The sequence below is a fragment of the Triticum aestivum genome, chromosome 3B (genome assembly GCF_018294505.1).
Source record: "Triticum aestivum cultivar Chinese Spring chromosome 3B, IWGSC CS RefSeq v2.1, whole genome shotgun sequence".
Lineage (NCBI taxonomy): Eukaryota > Viridiplantae > Streptophyta > Magnoliopsida > Poales > Poaceae > Triticum > Triticum aestivum.
Window position 1 is genome coordinate 307,702,492 of NC_057801.1, and position 19,654 is coordinate 307,722,145.

At 44.1% G+C, this 19,654-nt stretch overlaps 1 protein-coding gene across 1 annotated transcript; it reads left to right on the forward strand.

Moving 5' to 3' along the window:
- The first annotated feature begins 2,819 nt into the window (after nucleotides 1-2,819).
- On the forward strand, nucleotides 2,820-14,410 carry LOC123069787 (kinesin-like protein KIN-13A). Its single transcript, XM_044492727.1, has 12 exons — nucleotides 2,820-3,333; nucleotides 5,906-6,136; nucleotides 6,351-6,527; nucleotides 6,655-6,759; nucleotides 8,045-8,122; nucleotides 8,216-8,297; nucleotides 10,186-10,348; nucleotides 11,162-11,497; nucleotides 11,637-11,855; nucleotides 11,958-12,561; nucleotides 12,633-12,698; nucleotides 13,788-14,410. Exons 1-12 carry the CDS (start codon nucleotides 3,202-3,204, stop codon nucleotides 13,968-13,970), a joined length of 2,376 nt encoding a protein of 791 aa, XP_044348662.1. The 5' UTR covers nucleotides 2,820-3,201; the 3' UTR covers nucleotides 13,971-14,410.
- The last annotated feature ends 5,244 nt before the right edge of the window (nucleotides 14,411-19,654 follow it).

Consider the following 19,654-nt stretch of genomic DNA (forward strand, 5'->3'; position numbering starts at 1 on the left):
GTTTGTTTTATTTGTTTTACTTTGCCATTTGTGCAGTTTAGGTGCATGTTTTAATTTGTTTTTTTGTTTTACTTTGCCCTTTGTACAGTTTAGAAGTGACTGCCAAATTCATTTTAGAAAAAAAAATATGCACAAAAAATGTCTGGCCTGGGCTCGAACCCAGGACCAGTTGGTTGTAACCATGCGTTCAATACCAATAGGGTAGTGCTAGTGATTTGTTTGCATAACATCGGCCAAACTTATTATATGTTGCCCACCACGTCGTGGAATAAACCCAGCCGTTTCGGATTCTACGAGTTTATTACGTGTCCACCCACCACGCTCTCTGCTCACTCGCCCACTCGCCGCTCGCACCGCCCACTCCGCTTCCCCCTCTCTCCTATCGAAATCGCCGCCGACAACCACCGCCACCGCCGTCGCCATGGACTGGCAGCTGGCCATCGAAGCTCTCGCCGGCAACAACCAGGAGATGCGCGCGCAGTACAAGGAGATCGCGCGCTGGTTCCCCAGTCTAGCGATGATGAGGAACCACGCCCGCGGCCTCGTGAAGGTGATGGCAGCTGCTGAAAAGCAGCGCGCCTTCCCTGCCGGCCGCACCATCCCGCCGCCGTCCCTTCTGCTGTGGGCGATGCGCGAGGTGGAGCGCTCCCCCGACCCCAGGCAACGCGCCCGATGGTGGATGTACCGCTCATCCACCACGCCGCCGGCCGCCGCGGACCACGTCACCGACGCCGTCCTCGCGCTCCCAGCCCCAATCAACAATGCCTACTGGGACAGGCGCAATCCATGGGTCCTTGGCCCCTCTGACGACTCTGACGGCGAGTCTTCAGACGACGAGTCCTCTGACGACGAGTCCAGTGAAGATGATGAGGACGAGTCGTCTGACGAATCTGACGAGGTGGATGAGGTCGTCATCCTCTCCGACGACGAGCCTGAAGTGCAGCTGCTGGCTCCCGTCCTCGACGCCGTGGAGGGGGACAGGAACCTCCCAATCCACGTGGATGCGCTGCCGGAGGTCGATCTCCCAGACGGCGTCGTGGTGAAGCAAGAACAAGATGGCGGCGAGGAAGATGTGGTGGAGCCGGCGCCGGGCAAGAAGAAGAGGGCGGCCGTGACTGCAGTGCGCCGCTCCCATCGCCTGAAGATGCTGAAGAAGGAGGAGTGAAGTGCTGCCTTCAGTTAGTTCAGTGCAAAAAAATTCAGTTTCGTCAGTCCTGGACTTTCATAAGTTCAGTAAGTTCCTAGGCTCAGTTTCGTCAGCACTATCTACTTGCTATCTATGTCAGGCACTATCTACTACTAGTTGCTATCTATGTCAGACTATGAATGGTAGTACTATCTATCTATATCAGATTATCTATATATGTTAGTTGCTACTTGCTACATATGTTAAGTTATTTGTCACACTATCTAAGCTACTTCCACTCTGCTATATATGTTACTTGCTGCTTTCTACTTCCAACTATGTCACTACTGTCAGTTATCCACACATGATATATGCAGAGTAAAACAGACTCATCATAGATAAAACATTCTTACTTAATTAACTTAGCATGAGTACTCACTTAGCATAGTAGGTCTTAACATAAAAGTCATTACATCATAGATAAAACCAACTAGTTCTTAAACCATAAGAGTACCTCCCTCCCTCGTACCATTCTGAAAGCACATAAAACTTTCCCAAAATATACACCTAACATGCATGACATTCCAAGGCCAGCTATATATATAGGCCTACTAATTACTTAACCCACACACCAAGCACTTCACTCATTCATAATTGCCTTGATCCTCTCCAGCTTATCTTTGCTGGCATGCCCAGCATTGACCAGATCAGCAATCAGATACTCCAGCTTCTTCTTCTCTTTCTTAAGTAGGTCCCTGTCCCCCTCCACTTCCTTCATGGCCTTCCTCATGTTCTGAATGATATCTGCCTGGCTTTGAAGAATGCACCTTTGCTCCTTGGCCAAGGACCATCCACCCACTCCACAACCCCACAGTTCACACCTACATCCTACAGAAGCAATTATTTATAATTAAGCACAAATCACTTAGTAACAAACTTAGTACAGATAACCAAAGTTCACACCTACATCAATATGCTCTCTGAATTAGCATCAGACATAAATTCAGTTAACAGCTATATTTAGCATCTGACATAAACTTCGAACCAAACCTAAAGCAACTTGGAATCTCCAACTTGGATGAACTAACCCTAACCCTAACTCTGTTCCACCATTATGCACTTACAAAGAGCTGAGGATCCATTGAAACCATGTTGATGTCCTCGTCCGAGCTCTCCTCGTCATTCCAGGATGGCATCCTCAACTTCTACCGGCAGCAATGGCCGCGGCGGCGACGGCGACAGCCTGACCTAGCTCAGAGCACCAGGGAGAGGGGAGAGGATGAGGACGAGTGAGAGCGAGCGAGAAGGAAGAGAATGAGCGAGTGGCTGAGCTCGCTCGCTCTCACTTATTGACCCGACCGACAGCGGCCGTTCCGACAGGGGACGGGCCGTTAACGGCCGTCCGCGCGCGCCGGGCGTCATTTAGCCCGCGTGGCAACTGTTGGCGGGCCCAACCAGTCAGAATAGGGGTTAGCGCGGGCAAAGCGAGCGATTACGCGAGTTGGTAGTTTTTTGCCACGGCTTAGGAAAAATTTGGTAGTTTTTCGCACAAAAACGTAGAGTGATAGTTTTCTGTCACGTTTTCGGTAAATGTGGTAGTTTTTGGTTAAATACTCGATCTTATGGGATCGAGGGGCAGTAGACTGAAGCTTGCCCATTTTATCGTTTCAAACTTGCCTCACGAGCACCAACAACGTCACAACTCAGAACGTCTCTCTCGACGAAAACTATTTGAGAACCACCTTCAAACTCCTCCTGCAATCCACCCCCAAAATCCCCTCCCCTCCCCTTGCAATCCCAGTAACCCACAACAAATTCGACCCGATTCGTCCCAAACCCTGCCTGCCCCCCACCCCGCGCCAATCCCACCCACATTGCTCGTCTCACCCCCAGATCTGGGCTCCAGTTGCAGAAGCTCCAGATCCCACGCTGCTCTCTCGTAGCCACCCCGCAATTTGCGCGACGCCAAGCTGGCTCCGCAGAAGCGGCCACAGCGCGTCGGCGGGGGCGGTGGCGCGGCCGCCGCCACCGCTGCCACGGCGTCGTCCGCCGCGGCTGACTCGGGGGACGCGGTGATGGCCCGGTGGCTGCAGTCCGCGGGGCTGCAGCACCTCGCGGTGTCCTCCTCCGCTCCTGGGCCCGGACTGGCGATGGGGATGGCCGGAGACCTCCGCGGCGGCGGTATCCTCCCGAACCTTCTCATGCAGGTTCGTGCGCCTCTTCTGATCGCCTCCAGCTATTCGTCGTTTCCAGTAGGCGTGGTCCTTCCGCACGTTTTGATACCACGCTGTATATGTTCGGGTCGTCACCTGCAATTGCACGATCGCTAGGTTAGCCACGCGGATCTTGTGCGTGTCCATACCAGCGCGCGTGTATTTCGTTCAAGTCACTCCTATTTCTGTGGGTCGGTGAAGAAATGGACGGAAGCCAGTGAGTTTATTCATCGCCCACATTCAGGGATCGATTCAAGTTGAGTGAGAGTTGCCGGTTGTATTGTACAATGACGAATTGCTGGCTTTGAAGCCCACATTGCTGCATGACTGATGTATAAATATTCGAGTCATATGTGGGAAATTTGCTGTTTCTCAGCCTGGCAAGTTGGGGTTGTGCTCCTGAAGGATCAATCTGTCAAAACTATGCTCATGATTATCACGCCTTGTGAAATTACATGGCTGGCACGCCTGTCTCTAGTCCTGTTAGGAAGGCTGGCACAGCCAGACTGGATGGTTAGGTTGGTAGTTCTGCTAGTTAGCTGGAAGGTAGTGTCTTACCGCATACTCTTTTGAAACCACTGCCTGCATCACATGAAGTTTAGTTTAGAACTGCACACTGTTAACTGCCTGCATTACATGAAAGTTTAGTTTAGAACTGCACACTATTAACCTGGATGGTGGAACTATGTCTCTTCAGTTTGAAGAAGTAAGCTGGATGGATTGAATGGACACAAAATAGCACCCGCTCTTTTGGGAGATTACTCTATTCGTTTTAAATAGATTCACGATGTGATTTTTTATAATCTTGAGCTGGTGCACACGTAAATCTGTTGTATCTTGGATGCAAATTAGAGGATGCATTGTGTGCCATATGAAATGGTATCCACACGAGAGAACACGGCTCTCCTCCTCTGGCGACCGCGTCGCCCCCCCCGCGGGCGACCGGCCGCGCAACCTCCCTCCTCCCTCCAGGCCTTGCTTCCCTCCTTCCTTCCCGTCGCCGGCGCCCGCGGCCGGCTTGGCCCCGGGGCTGCTGGTGGTGGCGGCCTCCCTGCCCTTCCCCTCCCGGTCGCTCTTCGGCGCGGGCGGAGCTGCATCGGGGTGCACTTAGGCGGCAGCGGTCTGGCGTGGCGGCAGGGTTCCGTGGCGCGACGCAGGTGAGCAGCTGGGCGGCGGTGTGATCTGGCGTCGCCCGCTCGGCCCAGATCCGGGCCCTTCGGGCCCCATTTGGGCCTGGGCGGGCCGGCGACGGGGATGGTCTCCGGCGTGGCTTCCGGGAGGCGGGGGAGACGCGACGAGCGGCTGGGTGCTGGCGGCGCCGATGCCGGCCTGCTGCATCATGGCCGGCGGGGCTTAACGGGCCCGCTTCGGGCCTGGCTGGGCCAGGGGTGGCCCGGCATGCCCCGCTGCCGCGTCCGGACGGCGACCTTGACGGTGCCGGAGGCACGGGCCTCCCGCACGACGGCGGTGGAGGTGGTTCCCTCCCGCTCGGCTTCGGTGTTGCTGCTCCCGTCGTGGTGCGCTTCTCTCCGGTCCTCTTGGCCTCGTGGTGGTGTTCGTAGTGAGGCGGTGTGGGTGGCGGCGCAACTGCGTTGGTGCATGGTGGTGGGCGACGGTTTGGCGGGTCGGCTCCGTTCGGTTGGGCAGTTGGGTTTGGAGTGCGGGAGAAATCCCTGCCGGCTTCGGTCCTGATGCGATGACACCTGCGGGTGCCACCATTCCTTCCTGGAGGGTGTCGGTGGTATCCATCCCCCACCTCCCTCCGTGTGCCGGGGGAAACCCTAGGACTCGTCTGGGCAGCAGCGTCGTCGGCGTCGCATCCCTTCTTGGAGGTGCTGCTTGGTACGCGGCGGTTCGGAGCCTCGGCTTGTGGTGGTTTGTATCCGGTGGGCGCCGCGGTAGCGGGTCATCCGCGCTTTGCCGAGCTGCCGTGGTTGGCATTTGTCTCTTTTTCTTTTAGCTTGTTGTGCTGCTCGCCACAGGGATCTTTGTACTCGGTGTTGGTTGCTTTGGAATACAAAGAGGGGGGAAACCCTTTTTCGGTAATGGTATTCACATCAGTTTGCTTTGAATGCCAAGTATATAAAGCTGAAACCTCAGCAATTTGATCTGTTATGATGCAAACAATTAAATATTACTTAGTGAGAAAATCAGAAAAATATTGTGTCTGCTGTTTTTTGTTGTTGCATTAAATGCCCTTTTGAACTGTCAAATTTCTCGTCTTGAATTTCAAGGAACACCTACTGTATTACATGGGCATGTATGTGGCATTGTCGATATGATTATATCAACTTTTGATTATGGCATCTATTGCAAAGGTCTGACCTTACTCCTGTGCTTAGGTGACCCATGTACAGTATATGCGTGAGGTCCTCATGTTGAGGCCTTGTTTGTTATTTGTGGTTCGGTTCATATTTTGCACTTAGGGCACTTTGTCTAATATTGCTAATCTGTTAAAGCCTTGTAGGACTTCTGACCTGTTCAACGATAAGCGCTTTATCAATACATGCATGCTGCTGCCAAGTGATTATATACAGTTTTACAACAGTTGCTATTTATTTGGTAGGGGTATGGGCCCCAATCGATCGAAGAAAAACAGAAGCTTTACATGCTATTAAGGAGCCTGAATTTTAATGGTGAATCAGCTGCACCTATATCTGAGCCATACACACCGACAACCCAGAGCTTCAGTGGTGGGCCCCCCACAGATGGATTCTACTCACCCGAACTTAGAGGTGAATTCGGAGCTGGCCTTTTGGATCTTCATGCAATGGATGACAGCGAGCTTCTTTCTGAGGTATTACTCTAGTTAGTAGTATAAGCAAAATAACTTTCTATGCCCACATGTTATATTGGCATGTGCTCATTGTGCATGCCTGCTCCTTTTAGAAACTAGGGTGATGTTGCATGTGGCAAAGGGATTCAAACACATGTGATGTCCAAATCTTGATTTCTGCTCTTCAAAATAACTTCTTCGTGGTCTAATCCAGCTATGGTCTCTTTGTTGTCAGAATGTAGCATCAGAACCATTTGAAGCTTCACCCTTTGTGCCAAAGGAAACTGATGACGATGAGGACGATATAATATCAGGAAGCCAGCAAGGTCTATCAGAAAATTATGGTGGTGCAATCACAAGCGAAAAAGAGAGCAATACTAAAGAAAGTAATGTAGCAAAGATTAAAGTTGTGGTGCGTTGATCACTTCCAAGTACTTCTACTATGTCTACAGTTATGCATTGAAGTCACAATTCAGTCTTTTCTTTGTTTCTTATTGTTAGTGAAAATATTATTCAGTTAATACTAGTAACAATGTTAGGTAAGGAAGAGGCCTCTGAACAGAAAGGAAATATCTCGAAAGGAGGATGACGTAATAGATGTACATAATTCTCAATTCTTGACTGTTCATGAACCTAAATTAAAGGTACCATCTTTCATCCATTCATTGGTATTCTTCATTATGTCTGCAATAGTTCAATAGGTAAAATTATTTAGTTCTTGTGTTTCATCTTTCTATGGGACTTGTAGATGTCTTGTGATGCAGTAGAGGCAAATGTAGTAAGAGAGACAATCCATTTACTCCTTCCATGTTTTCCATCATGCCTATTGTAGTCTTGTTTGCAGTATGACATTTATTGCAATACATAAACACTATATATTATTTTAACGCCAATATGATTTAGGCCATGAATTATGATGTGCATCAACAAGTACGTTTACAGCCTATAGATAATCCGACCTATCTTTTTCATGAAACATTTATACGAAGAGTTTAAATCATTTAATGCAAAAGAATCTTTCTTCTGGGCATTTGAATTCCTTTATGTGCTTAGCGTCTATCTACATCCTGCAATGGTGCACTATCTTTCCTTTCACGGTTTCACCCCGTCAGTAGTATCTTAGACATAAAAGGGCGTACCCAGTGCTGAAAGCTCCCACACAAGGTGGGGTCTGGAATATTCTATGGGTTTATAAAATATTATATCTACGCAACATTGTTGCTATGTACAACTGTATGACTGGCAAAAACTACCTTCTCACCTATGGGGGTTAATTATACTCCCTCTTCCAGAATATAAGGTGTATTAGTTTTTTCAAAAGTCACATGTTTCTATGTTTGACCAAGTTTATAGCAACATATATCAACGTCTACAATGCTACATAAGTAAAATATGAAAATATATTTCATGGCATATCTAATGCTTTCTGTATAAACTTAGAGCATGTTTGGCAGGGCTCCACTCCCCACTTTTCAACTCCCAGCTCCATCTAGATGCGGAGCGCGCAGAGCGGCACTTTTGCAACTCCGAAAAAATGGCCTACGCTCCGCTCCGCTCTGGGAGAGCATGGAGCCAACGCGTTCAGTGCCACTCCGCAGCTACTCCAGCCGCTCCAGGAGCTGTGCTGCGGAGCGGAGGCCTGTCGAACAGGCACTTAAACAAAGTTAGAGAAGTTTGACTTTTTGAAAGAAAAAAAATACACCTTATATTTTGGAAAGGAGTATTACATAACAGGATTGCTGGAGATAAACTATTCCATGTGTTTCTGTTTTCTTGGCAGTGTGTCCTCATTTTGCTGACAAAAAGAAGCATGTCCGTATAAGATGCAACACTCAACTGTCATGCATACCTATCAATAATAAAACTGTGAATCACAAGCCGTTTTAGCTTATCATGTGATTTGGGCTAACACGAAGTCTCCACTGGAAGGTGGATTTGACGGCTTATGTGGACAAACATGAATTCTGCTTTGATGCTGTCCTGGATGAGGCTGTAACTAATGACGAGGTACTACTTTCCTAACCATCATAAATGGCTGTCTCCTTTTCTCTTTTTCAACATGTTATTCTTAGCATATAAGTTGCTGGGTTGTTTGAGCAGGTGTACCGGGAGACTGTGGAGCCCATTATACCAATAATTTTCCGAAGGACCAAAGCAACATGCTTTGCATATGGCCAAACAGGTTAGATAATGCTGGTTTCAAGCTAAAACACTTAAGTTGTAATTTATGTAGACGTTCTGGTAAATCATGTCCTCAGTGTGCTTATGATTTGTTATGTTTTGGTATTTGTTACATGGGGCAAGACCTATAGCCGTAGTACCCACACCAATGTACCAAAGGAACCACCATAGGAGGCATGAGTAGCAGGGGAGACTGTTTCTGTAGCCTCGAGTTGAGTCAGAATCCAATTAGTGAAAAGCTTGCAGAGTCAGTTTAGATAAAGAGAGAAAGTGTTCAGATTGTAATCAGTTTAGTTTTGCCTTGTTGGCCAAGTTAGTTTGCCTATATAAGAAGGGACTTAAACCTGATGAATAAAGGAAGCCAATTCAAAGCACTTTTTTTACCTTAGCAGCCTAGAGTACATAGAAATTTGAGTTCTTCCAATTTTGGTATCAGAAACATGTACAAGAGGTCATCGACAGCAGTGCTGTAGGGTCAGATGTCACCCGCGGGGGGGGGGGGGGGGGGGGGGGATGAATGGGAGATTTAACAAATTCTTCAAGAACAGAGTAAATCTAAGAGACACAATACTGAATAGAAGAATATATAAACAGGCACAACTCGGAGAATAATAAGGTAAAATGACTGAGTCAAAGACAATACCAAGCTAGATAGAGAAAAAAAGGGCAGCCTGGTGCATGTTGCTCCCGCTTGCGTAGGGTCCGGGAAGGGTCAATACCAAGCTAGATAGAAGACTTACTAATTAGCAGTACAAGTAAACATGCCTGACAAATAGACATATAGTCTTCAGTACAATGAACAAACAGAGAACAAAGCTAAACGTTTAGCATGCAACAGAATAAGATAGTTCTCAGCGCAGTGTTCACAGCAATCACAAAGAAAGGAAACATGGGAAGTTCTTCGAAACACGTAGGAATTACTGAAAGTAACACAGTGCGAAGAAATAGAGCCCGTTTGTTTACTCGGATAAGACAATGCGATGTGTTACCCCAGTTCAAGTTGCTGGCACAACTCTATGTCTGGGATGGAGAGACTGAGCCACAACTCTGAGAACACGAAAGTCCTCGTCTTAGTCTACTTGAGCTAATTTCACTTAGAACCCGCCCAACTTGAGGTAATCGCCAGAGACTAGTTCTTCGACAGTCCGCACTCTGGATGCTCTTGAACAGACACCTAAGCGTCTAGACGATGCTCAATCCTCAAGAGTAACAAGTCCAAGTTAGGCTTATTAGATCAAATTCTTCAGTCAGAATTCAGTTAGTTAAAATCTTGTAGGCAGATTAGATTAAGAGAGAAAGAGTCCAGATTGTAATCAGTTTAGTTTTGCCTTGATGGCCAAGTTAGTTCGCCTATAAGATGGGACTTGATCCCGATGAATAAAGGAAGCCAATCAAAGTATTTTCTTTGTCTTAGCCGCCTAGAATAATTAGAAATTCAAGCTGTTCCAGTCTTAGCCGCATAGAGCCTACAATTCTGTTTATATTGTACCTAAAATTCTCTGGATGTCCCGACTCTCAAGTGTTTGGCTCTACATGGCCTATAGACACTTATCGTGATTTCATACTTCATGGAAGGAATAAAGCCGGAAAGTTTATTATTTAAAATTGATTGTAACATGGCAGCTTGATAGTTCAATATGTGTTCCTTGATCTTAGAAGCATTATTAAAAAGGTGCTTAAAATTAATACAGCCTGAGCTTTCTATCTTTATGGTATCTGAAGGTGCTATATATGCTTGATGCTGTCCTTCATTCATCTTTTTGATCTGGATGCTATGTTGTAGATGTCACTGGGCTCATGAATTTGGAATTACGAATCATTCATGTACACCTACTCCTAGTTTGATTTGCCAATCTCGCTTTGCAGCATTGCTAATCCTCCATGTGCAGGTAGTGGTAAGACATATACAATGCAACCCCTACCTCTAAGGGCTGCACAGGATATGGTTTATCTTTTGCATCAACCTGTGTACCTGAGTCAAAATTTCAAGTTGTGGCTTAGCTACTTTGAGATATATGGCGGGAAGCTTTATGACCTTTTGAGCGAAAGGAGGTTGATCGCTGCACTCCATTTTTATACTATCTAATTTGGCATAGTAAACTTATTGCCTTTGTGTGTTGTCAATGTGATGTTGAAATTAATTGTATGTATATTATCTGTGGATAAGTATGCAGCTATAATGCATTTAATTTGCCCATTTTTCTGTGCATGTATATATGTGCACCCATGTTCCTGTTGCCACATTGCTAAGACTATCTTAGGAGTGCTGGAAAAACTTCTGTTCTTGCATACAAGCATGGGCATACACACATATATGTATGAAGTGATGGTTACCTATTGGCCACTGGTTAACAGTGATCATGCAAGTAGTTTTGGGCTTAATGGAACGAGGTTTTTGCTGATCATAGGAAATACTGCCACTTTTTATTAGGGGGAACTTAATGCAGGTGATGACTCTTACTAAATGCTACCTCCAATCCAAAATGCAAGTCTTTTTAGGAATTTACAAGTGAAATGTTTTCAAGTTTGATCTTCTATATTGATATTACTAGATTTGCCATGAAATATAATTTTGTAATGTACAGGGAACAGGTTTGCACAGAAACTTGTGCCATGTCAAACTTGATATTACCATCTTGAAAATTGTGCCGTGTCCTAAAAGACTTGCGTTTTGGATTCGAGGAAGTACGGTGATTAGCTACAGTTGTTTAAATTCAGCATTGAAATGAAACTTTGCTTTTGACATACACTTCAGTAACTTGCCTTTTGTGACTTGTTTTTGTATGCTTAATGGGACCTAGTTCTTCTACCTTTTACTTGGTTCTGTGGTTGAATTTGAGCTGCATTTTTTCTATGTTTTTCTAGGCCACTCTGCATTAGGGAAGATGGAAAGAAACAGGTCTGCATTGTTGGCTTACAGGAATTTGAGGTTTCTGATGTCCGGATTGTCAAAGAATACATTGAGAGAGGAAATGCCTCGAGAAGCACAGGATCAACTGGGGCCAACGAAGAGTCATCACGATCTCACGCCATTCTGCAATTAACTGTGAAGAAGCATATCCCAGTGACAGAGACCAGAAGACAGAGAGATCGTGAGGCTAATGAAGCTAAAAATACAAAGCTTGTGGGAAAATTGTCATTTATAGACCTTGCTGGAAGCGAGCGTGGTGCTGATACAACAGATAATGACAAGCAGACAAGGTACTTATTTTCATCCGATAGATATTGACTTCTTTCTTTCTGGCATGCTCCAGCCATATCTTTTTCCATTTACTTGAAATGTTTCCATAAATACCAACATACCACAGTCCTCTGCCTTCTAACTTTCTACTTGTGCCAGAATTGAGGGTGCAGAAATAAACAAGAGCCTTTTGGCTCTCAAGGAATGCATTCGGGCACTGGATAATGATCAGATACATATTCCTTTCAGAGGAAGCAAGCTAACCGAGGTGCTTCGTGATTCGTTTGTTGGTAACTCTCGAACAGTAATGATTTCTTGCATCTCACCGGGTTCAGGTTCATGTGAACACACGCTAAATACCTTAAGATATGCTGACAGGTGATATTCCCTTTAAATGACATTAAATTTACATGTTGTGTTTGATAATTTGGATGTACATTGAGTTATCAGGTTTTAACGATATAGCTGCTCGACAAGCAGGGTTAAGAGTCTCTCGAAAAGTGGCAACTCAAAAAAAGAGCAGTTCAGTGGGCAGTTTGTGTCCTCCAGCAAGGAAGCTACCCATACATCATATCCATTATCAGGTGAAGCTGAAGAAACTGTGGACCAGATTGAAGAGAACAGACATATTGATGCTTCAAGGAGAGTTGTTGAAATCTGTATGAGTTCTTCAGTGGATCATGATAGGAACTCATTTAGTATGATTCCAAGTTATCCTCATAGAGGAAGGGAAGAAACTGGTTCAACATCTAGTTTGAATGATAGGGAGAGAATTGATTTCAAATCTAACCCGACTGGTTATAGTAGTAAAGCACAGTCACTTCAGAATTCAGTTAATTCACAAGAAGAAGATAAAGTTACAAAAGTCTCACCTCCTCGGAGAAAACCTAATAGGGAGGACAAATCTGAAAGGCAGAACAACTATGTGAAAAAGGAAAATGGGGCAGATGTAAATCGGATTGTTCACAGACAGCAACTGAAACAGCAGCAGCAAAGACCACGGTCTACTTCGGCATCACAGGTTTCATCGAGACAATCTGAAAAGGAAAGTTCGTGTGATGAGGAAATAAATGCAATACTTGAGGTAAAATAATACCTTTTTAAATTGTTTAATTTTACTGAAGTGGAGCTGATACCAACGTTTGTTTTTGTTAGGAAGAGGAGGCATTGATAGCAGCTCACAGAAAGGAAATTGAAAATACTATGGAAATAGTGCGGGAAGTAAGCTACATTTACTCAATTTACATCATAAATGTCTTTGTGTTTTGTGATATTCTTGCTATCTGATCTTGCGTGCATGATGTGTCTTCTTACTCCCTGTTGTTGAGCATTGTGTTGCTTGTGGTGTAAATATGCCATCTCAATAAGTGAGATGATCATGTTGGAAAAGATCTTTGTTTGTCAGGCCTTGAGCTTCTAAGTGAAAACCTAAAGAAGAGATCATACGCTGAAATGATATACTCCACTAATAGAAACCTTTTGTGGTGGTGGTGGGGGGGGGGGGGGGGGGGGGGGGGGGGGGGGGGGGGACACCCTATTCCTCCACTACCACGTGCTATAAAAACTGCTTCTTGTCCCAAAAGTAAGGTGGTCCAGCACATATAGAAGGCTATGAACGAAAATATGAAATGTCATCTTGTATATTTCATCAAAGTCTTCATATGTCATTATGGTGGCTTCAAAGTCCTGGAATCTCTGCTGAAGCTCCATTTGCTTCCTTGCGCACCCGCCTTCATCTCCATGCTTGATCATGCTCCAATGCTCATCACTCTTGTCCATGAATAATAAGCAATACAAACACATCTAATTTAGGCAGCATCATATTCTCATGAATATTAGAAGTAATTCTGATAAAGGAAAGTACCTGATAATTTAATTAGTGTGCGTGAGCTCTAGCGATTGGTCCTTGTTTCTCTAGAACCTAACATGTGTAGTGTGGTAGGGGTTGTGGGTGTAACAATGGTAAGGATGTCCTCGTCAATTTAACTGAGTTCTTGTAAAGCAAACCTAATATTTGCAGCTTACTTCCCATCTCTTTGTTATGCAACAGTTGTGAAATGGTCCGACTATAATTGTTCCATTTGGTACACGCTGTTACACTCTTCTCATACCATTACTTACTATAGATCTATTCTTATTTAACCAAACACCAACTTGTAATGCAACCACTGAAGTTACAAATTATGTACCTTCAAACATTTTTTTTTACTGATCTCAGATGATCACTGCTTAACAGTTAACACTAGTCACAGTTTTGCAGTTATTTCAGCACTACATGATTGCTTAACACCACTTGCCGTTGTGTTGCAGGAGATGAACCTATTAGCAGATGTTGACCAACCAGGTAGCCTTATTGACAATTATGTGGCACAACTGAATTTTCTCCTGTCACGGAAGGCGTCCGGCTTGATCAGTCTCCAGGCACGCTTAGCAAGGTTTCAACAGCGCCTCAAAGAAGAGGAGATCCTTAGCCGTAAGAAACCATCAAGATAGTTTAACCGAAATTTTTAAAACCATTTGGCTTGTCATGAATTGCAAGGAGCCGTGAGCGGGAGGTATGTTTTATTCTGATCTCCCATGTGATCACATTTCACTTAAGAGCTTGAAGAACTGAGTCTAAAAACCTGGGAATGAGTAACAAATGGAGTTCCCTGAGTAATCATGGCGCTTGGTTTTGAGGTTTTCCCTGCAGTTTGCTCATTTTTTCTCTTTTCTTCAAAGGTTTGTTTCATTCTTTTTTTTTCCGGTGGTGGCATGATTTGTCATTCTTGCCACATTCTTTTTGTATGAATATAGTGTAACTGGTGTTTGAAGATCAGGAAATTATACTTGTACCTTGGCAACATAGAAACTATTGTTGTATTGTGTGTATCAAGAAAGGCAACATTGCAGTAAGATCTTCAGGAATATTTAAGTGGCAAGAATCTGGAACATGGTTCGTCGTTTGGACGGTGGATTTAGCTTGAGCATTCAACTGGCTAGTATGATTTTCTAGCTGCGTAGATTTAATTACACTGCATGTAGATTCTCAAAACCGATTGAGTACTATAGATTTAAAGTTTTGTTACGGAAGAAATGTTTGTTAAGGAATTTCTACTCCCTCTGTGACTTAATATCAGACGTTTTTGTGTTTTCCGATAGCTGTCAAAACAGTGTGAATAGTCATTTCTGACCTCGCCCATTTGAATTTCAAATTTGACGCGACCTGCACCTTGTCCGGCCTTTGCACCTCGGTACAACTGCACCTCATCCCGTCCTGCACCAGTGCGTCGTCGCTCCATCTCCCATGCTGTCCTCATAGTGTGCCATGCCCTGCACTAGCACGCTGCCTTGCAGCAGCGTGTTGCCCAGTGCCTTGGCGTGCCCAGCACTAGCACACCCGCCCCTTGCCGCGCCTAGGCGCCCAGGTGGAGGCCGCCGCGCCCAGGCTCTTCATTGTCGTGCCATGCTTGCCCCAGGTTCATCTCCTTGCCCTGTTTTGCGGTGATGATGTGCAATTTCACATACATCACTGCATTCAAACTGCAATATCCATAGTTTTCTTTGAGTAATCATATGGTAGGAGTAGTAAATTTAAAACGGCAATATGGAGATACTCCTGATTTACATACGGGATAGGATATGAGTAAATTACTCCTATTGGACGCAATATGAATCCCTCCTTAGTAATCCCACATGTAAACTAAGAATAAAACAGCATCTGCAATATGATATGCACAGTATGGAGTAATCATAATTTTTAGAGTAAATTTACAATATGTCCCTCCTTAGTAAATTTTCAATGTGGGATATGAAAAATTACAATAAATTGAGTACTCCTACTTATTTACATGTGGAATATTGTGTGTAATTCTCTAATGTCAAGTTTTCCAATAGAAAAATAGAAACTGCAATTGTCAGATTAGTGTAAACATAAATTGAGCACTCGTACTGATATGCACAACATGACCAATATTCACATATGTTTGCCAACAAACAAAACAGTTTGCAGAAATCAATGTTCACATATGCACAATATGATACTGGGACAGTGAGTTCGTAGGATGTGCCATATGCAAAAATACAAGGAAAAAATGGTAAAGGAAATAGGACAAAATAAAATTTGAATACAATAAAACCAACGTGAAAAGAAATAGAAGCTTCCTAAAACTAGTTAAGTCATAAAAAGTTGGGCGCCCCTATGTCTCGCTGTAAGCAAGAGAGGGCAAGCCTCGCCAGGGAAGCTCCAGATAGGCCGGCCCAGCTGCGTGGGAGGCTACAGCCTCTTTTTTCTGTTTTCTTTTTTGCTTTATTTTGGTACTTTTATTTATACTTTAAAGTATTCTAAATATATATTGCAAAAAGGATCTATAAAAAAAATTGAATTTTTTTGACCAAGCATTTGAAAAATGTTTATCATGCATGCGAAAAATTTATTAAAAAATTGATTATGTATTTGAAAAATATTAATCAAGCATTTGAAAAACACCTGAACAAATATTTGAAAAATGTTAACCAAGCATTTGAAAAATGATAAATATGTAGAGAAAAAATGTTGACAATGTATTAAAAAATATGATGAATTTTTTTTAATCAAGCATTTGAAAAAAATGTTGAACAAGTATTTGCAAAATGTTAATCAAGCATTTGAAAAAACGTTAAATGTGCATAGAATTTTTTTTGATCATGTATTAAAAAATGTTAAACTTGTATTTGAAAAATATTAATCAAGCATTAAAAAATCTTAAAATTATATAAAAAATATGTTGATCATGTATTAAAAAAATGTTAATCTTGTATTTAAAAAACATTTAAAAAGTGTATAGAAAAAATGTTGACCATGTATTACAAAAGTGTTTAATTCCTATTGGAAAAATGTTAGACGTGTATTAGAAAATTGTTGATTGCATAAGTGTAGAATAATAATCAAAAGAACAAAGAGAACTAAAAAAAGAAACAAAATGAACAAAATAAAAAGGAAATAAAAAATGCAAAAAAAGAATGAAAAAGGAGAAGAAAAAAGAAAAGAAACAAAAAGAAAACCAAAGAAAACAACAAAAAAATAAATAAAATCTATACCTACTAATAAAGGAGTTATGCTTCTGCGTGTACATCGTTACATATGTTTCTGCCTGTAACACACACACACACTAAACATTACGTTAAAGTTTCTTTCGTTCATGGGCTTAGGTCGTTACACTTGGGCCTTTACTACCTATTTGGCCCCGGCGAGCATTTTTTTGTTGTAAAAAGTCAACCCACAGTACGGTATTCCTTTGTTTCTTCATGCGTCGCCCTCCTCCGCATGGCTCACGCACGACAACACGAGCAATTTCTCTCTTCTTCTATTTTTTCTTTATCTGCAGCAAACAGAAGACCGCTCGTAATACTGCTGGGCTCAATAAGACGATAACTACAACTATATCGATCAGTGATCCAGACCAAACCCTACAAAACTCATCACTGCAGGCGCCGCCTCTCCTCGATTGCGCGATAGATCAAGGGATGAGGAAAAGCTTTGGGCCGGTGGTTCAACTTCAGGGTTGGCAACCGCAAGCTGGTAACACAAAGTCACAAACTCGCAGGAGCGACGACTATGTGTTAGGTACACACTAGTTCTCTTTCTCTCAAGTATGGTGGATCTCGATCAGGTAGCAGTACAACTGGAGGTAGGAGATGAGGAGGGGATCGGGATTATAGGGAGATACGCACATGCCATCGCTGCCTGATCCTAGCCAGGATACCTCTTCACACCTGCTACACCCTCTCTTATTAGTTGAGGATTGCGCTGCTCGGGTCAAACATGTAGGAAATCCACTAGGGGCTCGTGAACTTGTTGCACGGTCGTTGCTCCCTCTTGGGCCGGCCTTGTTGGGTCGCTTCTGCTCCTGGACTTGATGTTCCACCTGTAGGTGGGGTGCTAACACCCCCTCTTCCTTTAGACACGACTTTTCCCCAAGTCGGTGCAGCCGGGAACGACGCTGGAGATCTTTGAGATCCTCCTAGGTGTCCGGAGTCGCTTGTGTGTTCGGCCAATGCACCAAGCCCCATTCGCGCATCTTGCGAGAGCCCAAACAACAACGCTTGTGCAAGATCTTCACATGAGTGCTAACCTTGTCAGTAAAGAATGGTAATGAGGAGGAAGCACTTGCACCTGGTGTTAATACCCGCCGGAGCTGGGAGACATGGAAGACGACAAAGATGGATGATCCCTCAGGTAACTTGAGCTCATACGTGACCACGTTCACGCGCCTGATGATGGGGTAGGGCCCAAAGCACTTGAAGCTGGGCTTATGATTAGCTCTCCTTGCCATCGAAGTTTGAATATACGATTGTAACTTCAAGAAGACCTGATCTCCCACTTGAAACTCGCGAGCCGATCTATTTTTATCGGCCTGTGCTTTCATGATCTGCTCTGCCCGGACCAAGTGTTGGCGGAGGATGTCTTGCATTTGCCGCCGTTCATTGAGCCACTTGTTCAACTTAGGTAGAGGAGTAACATGGTTAGGTACTACCCCCAAATGGCGTAGTTCCCGACCATAGACTATCGAGGTGTCTTGCCCAAGGTAGAGTGATAGGTGGAATTGTACCAGAACTCGACGAGGGCCAACCAGTGATACATCTCCATCGTATCTACTTTTCCGAACTCTTTTGCCCTTGTTTTGGACTCTAATTTGCATGATTTGAATGGAACTAACCTGGACTGACGCTGTTTTCAGCAGAATTGCCTTGCTGTTATTTTTGTGCAGAAATAAAAGTTCTCGGGTTGACCTAAAAATTTACGGAGAATATTTTTGGAATATATAAAAAATACCAGCAAAAGAATCAACCAGAGGGGACCCACCAGGAGACCACAAGGGTGGGGGGCACGCCCTACCCCCTGGGTGCGCCCCCTGGCTTGTGGGTCCCCTAGACCTCCTCCGACCCTAACTCCAACTCTATATATTCACATCCGGAGAGAAAAAAATTAGAGAGAAGGATTCATCGCGTTTTACGATACAAAGCCGCCGCCACCTCCCGTTCTTCATCGGTAGGCCAAATCTGGAGTCCGTTCGGGGCTCCGAAGAGGGGGATTCGTCATCATCACCAACCTTCCTCCATCACCAATTTCATTATGTTCACCGCCATGCGTGAGTAATTCCATCGCAGGCTTGCTGGACGGTGATGGGTCGGATGAGATTTATCATGTAATCGAGTTAGTTTTGTAAGGATTTGATCCCTAGTATCCACTATCTTCTGAGATTGATGTCGCTATGACTTTGCTATGCTTAATGCTTATCAGTAGGGCCCGAGTGTCATGATTTCAGATCTGAACCTATTATGTTTCCATGAATATATTTGTGTTCTTGATCCGATCTTGCAAGTTGTAGACACCTATTACGAGTTATGATCCGCATACCCCAAGGTGACAATAATTGGGATTCTTTCTGGTGATTACCATAGTTTGAGGAGTTCATGTATTCACTAAGTGCTAATGCTTTGGTCTGGTTATCTATTAAAAGGAGGCCTTAATGTCCCTTAGTTTCCATTCAGACCCTGCTGCCATGGGAGGGTAGGACAAAATATGTCATGCAAGTTCTTTTCCATAAGCACGTATGACTATATACGGAATACATGCCTACATTATATTGATGAATTGGAGCTAGTTCCGTGTCACCCTAGGTTATAATTGTTGCATGATGAATGCAATCCGACATAATTATCCATCATTTATCCATTGCCTATGAGCTTTTCACATATTGATCTTTGCTACGTTACTTTGCTGTTGCCGCTGTTACAGTTGCTACAAAATTGCTACTGTTACTTTTGCCACCGTTACCGTTACTTCCATACTACTTTGCTACTAAATATTTTGCTGCAGATATTAAGTCTTTCAGGTGTGGTTGAATTGACAACTCAGCTGCTAATACTTGAGAATATTCTTTGGTCCCCCTTGTGTCGAATCAATAAATTTTAGTTGGATACTCTACCCTCGAAAACTGTTGCGATCCCCTATACTTCTGGGTTATGAAGACCTTTTTCTAGCGCCATTGCCAGGAAGCATAGCTCTATTCTCCGAGTCACTTGGGATTTATATCTTTTGATCACTATGGAGAATTTGAAAGATGCCAAAACCAAGATCTATCCCTCTACTACGAGGGGAGGTAAGGAACTGCCATCTAGCTCTGCACTTGATTCACCTTCTGTTTTGAGTAAGC

Coding starts and splice junctions, on each gene's coding strand:
- LOC123069787 (XM_044492727.1), top strand. CDS start 3,202: ATGGCCCGGTGGCTGCAGTCCGCGGGGCTGCAGCACCTCGCGGTGTCC. Junction 8,123..8,215: donor AGGCTGTAACTAATGACGAG/GTACTACTTTCC, acceptor TTGTTTGAGCAG/GTGTACCGGGAGACTGTGGA. Junction 12,562..12,632: donor AAATAAATGCAATACTTGAG/GTAAAATAATAC, acceptor TGTTTTTGTTAG/GAAGAGGAGGCATTGATAGC.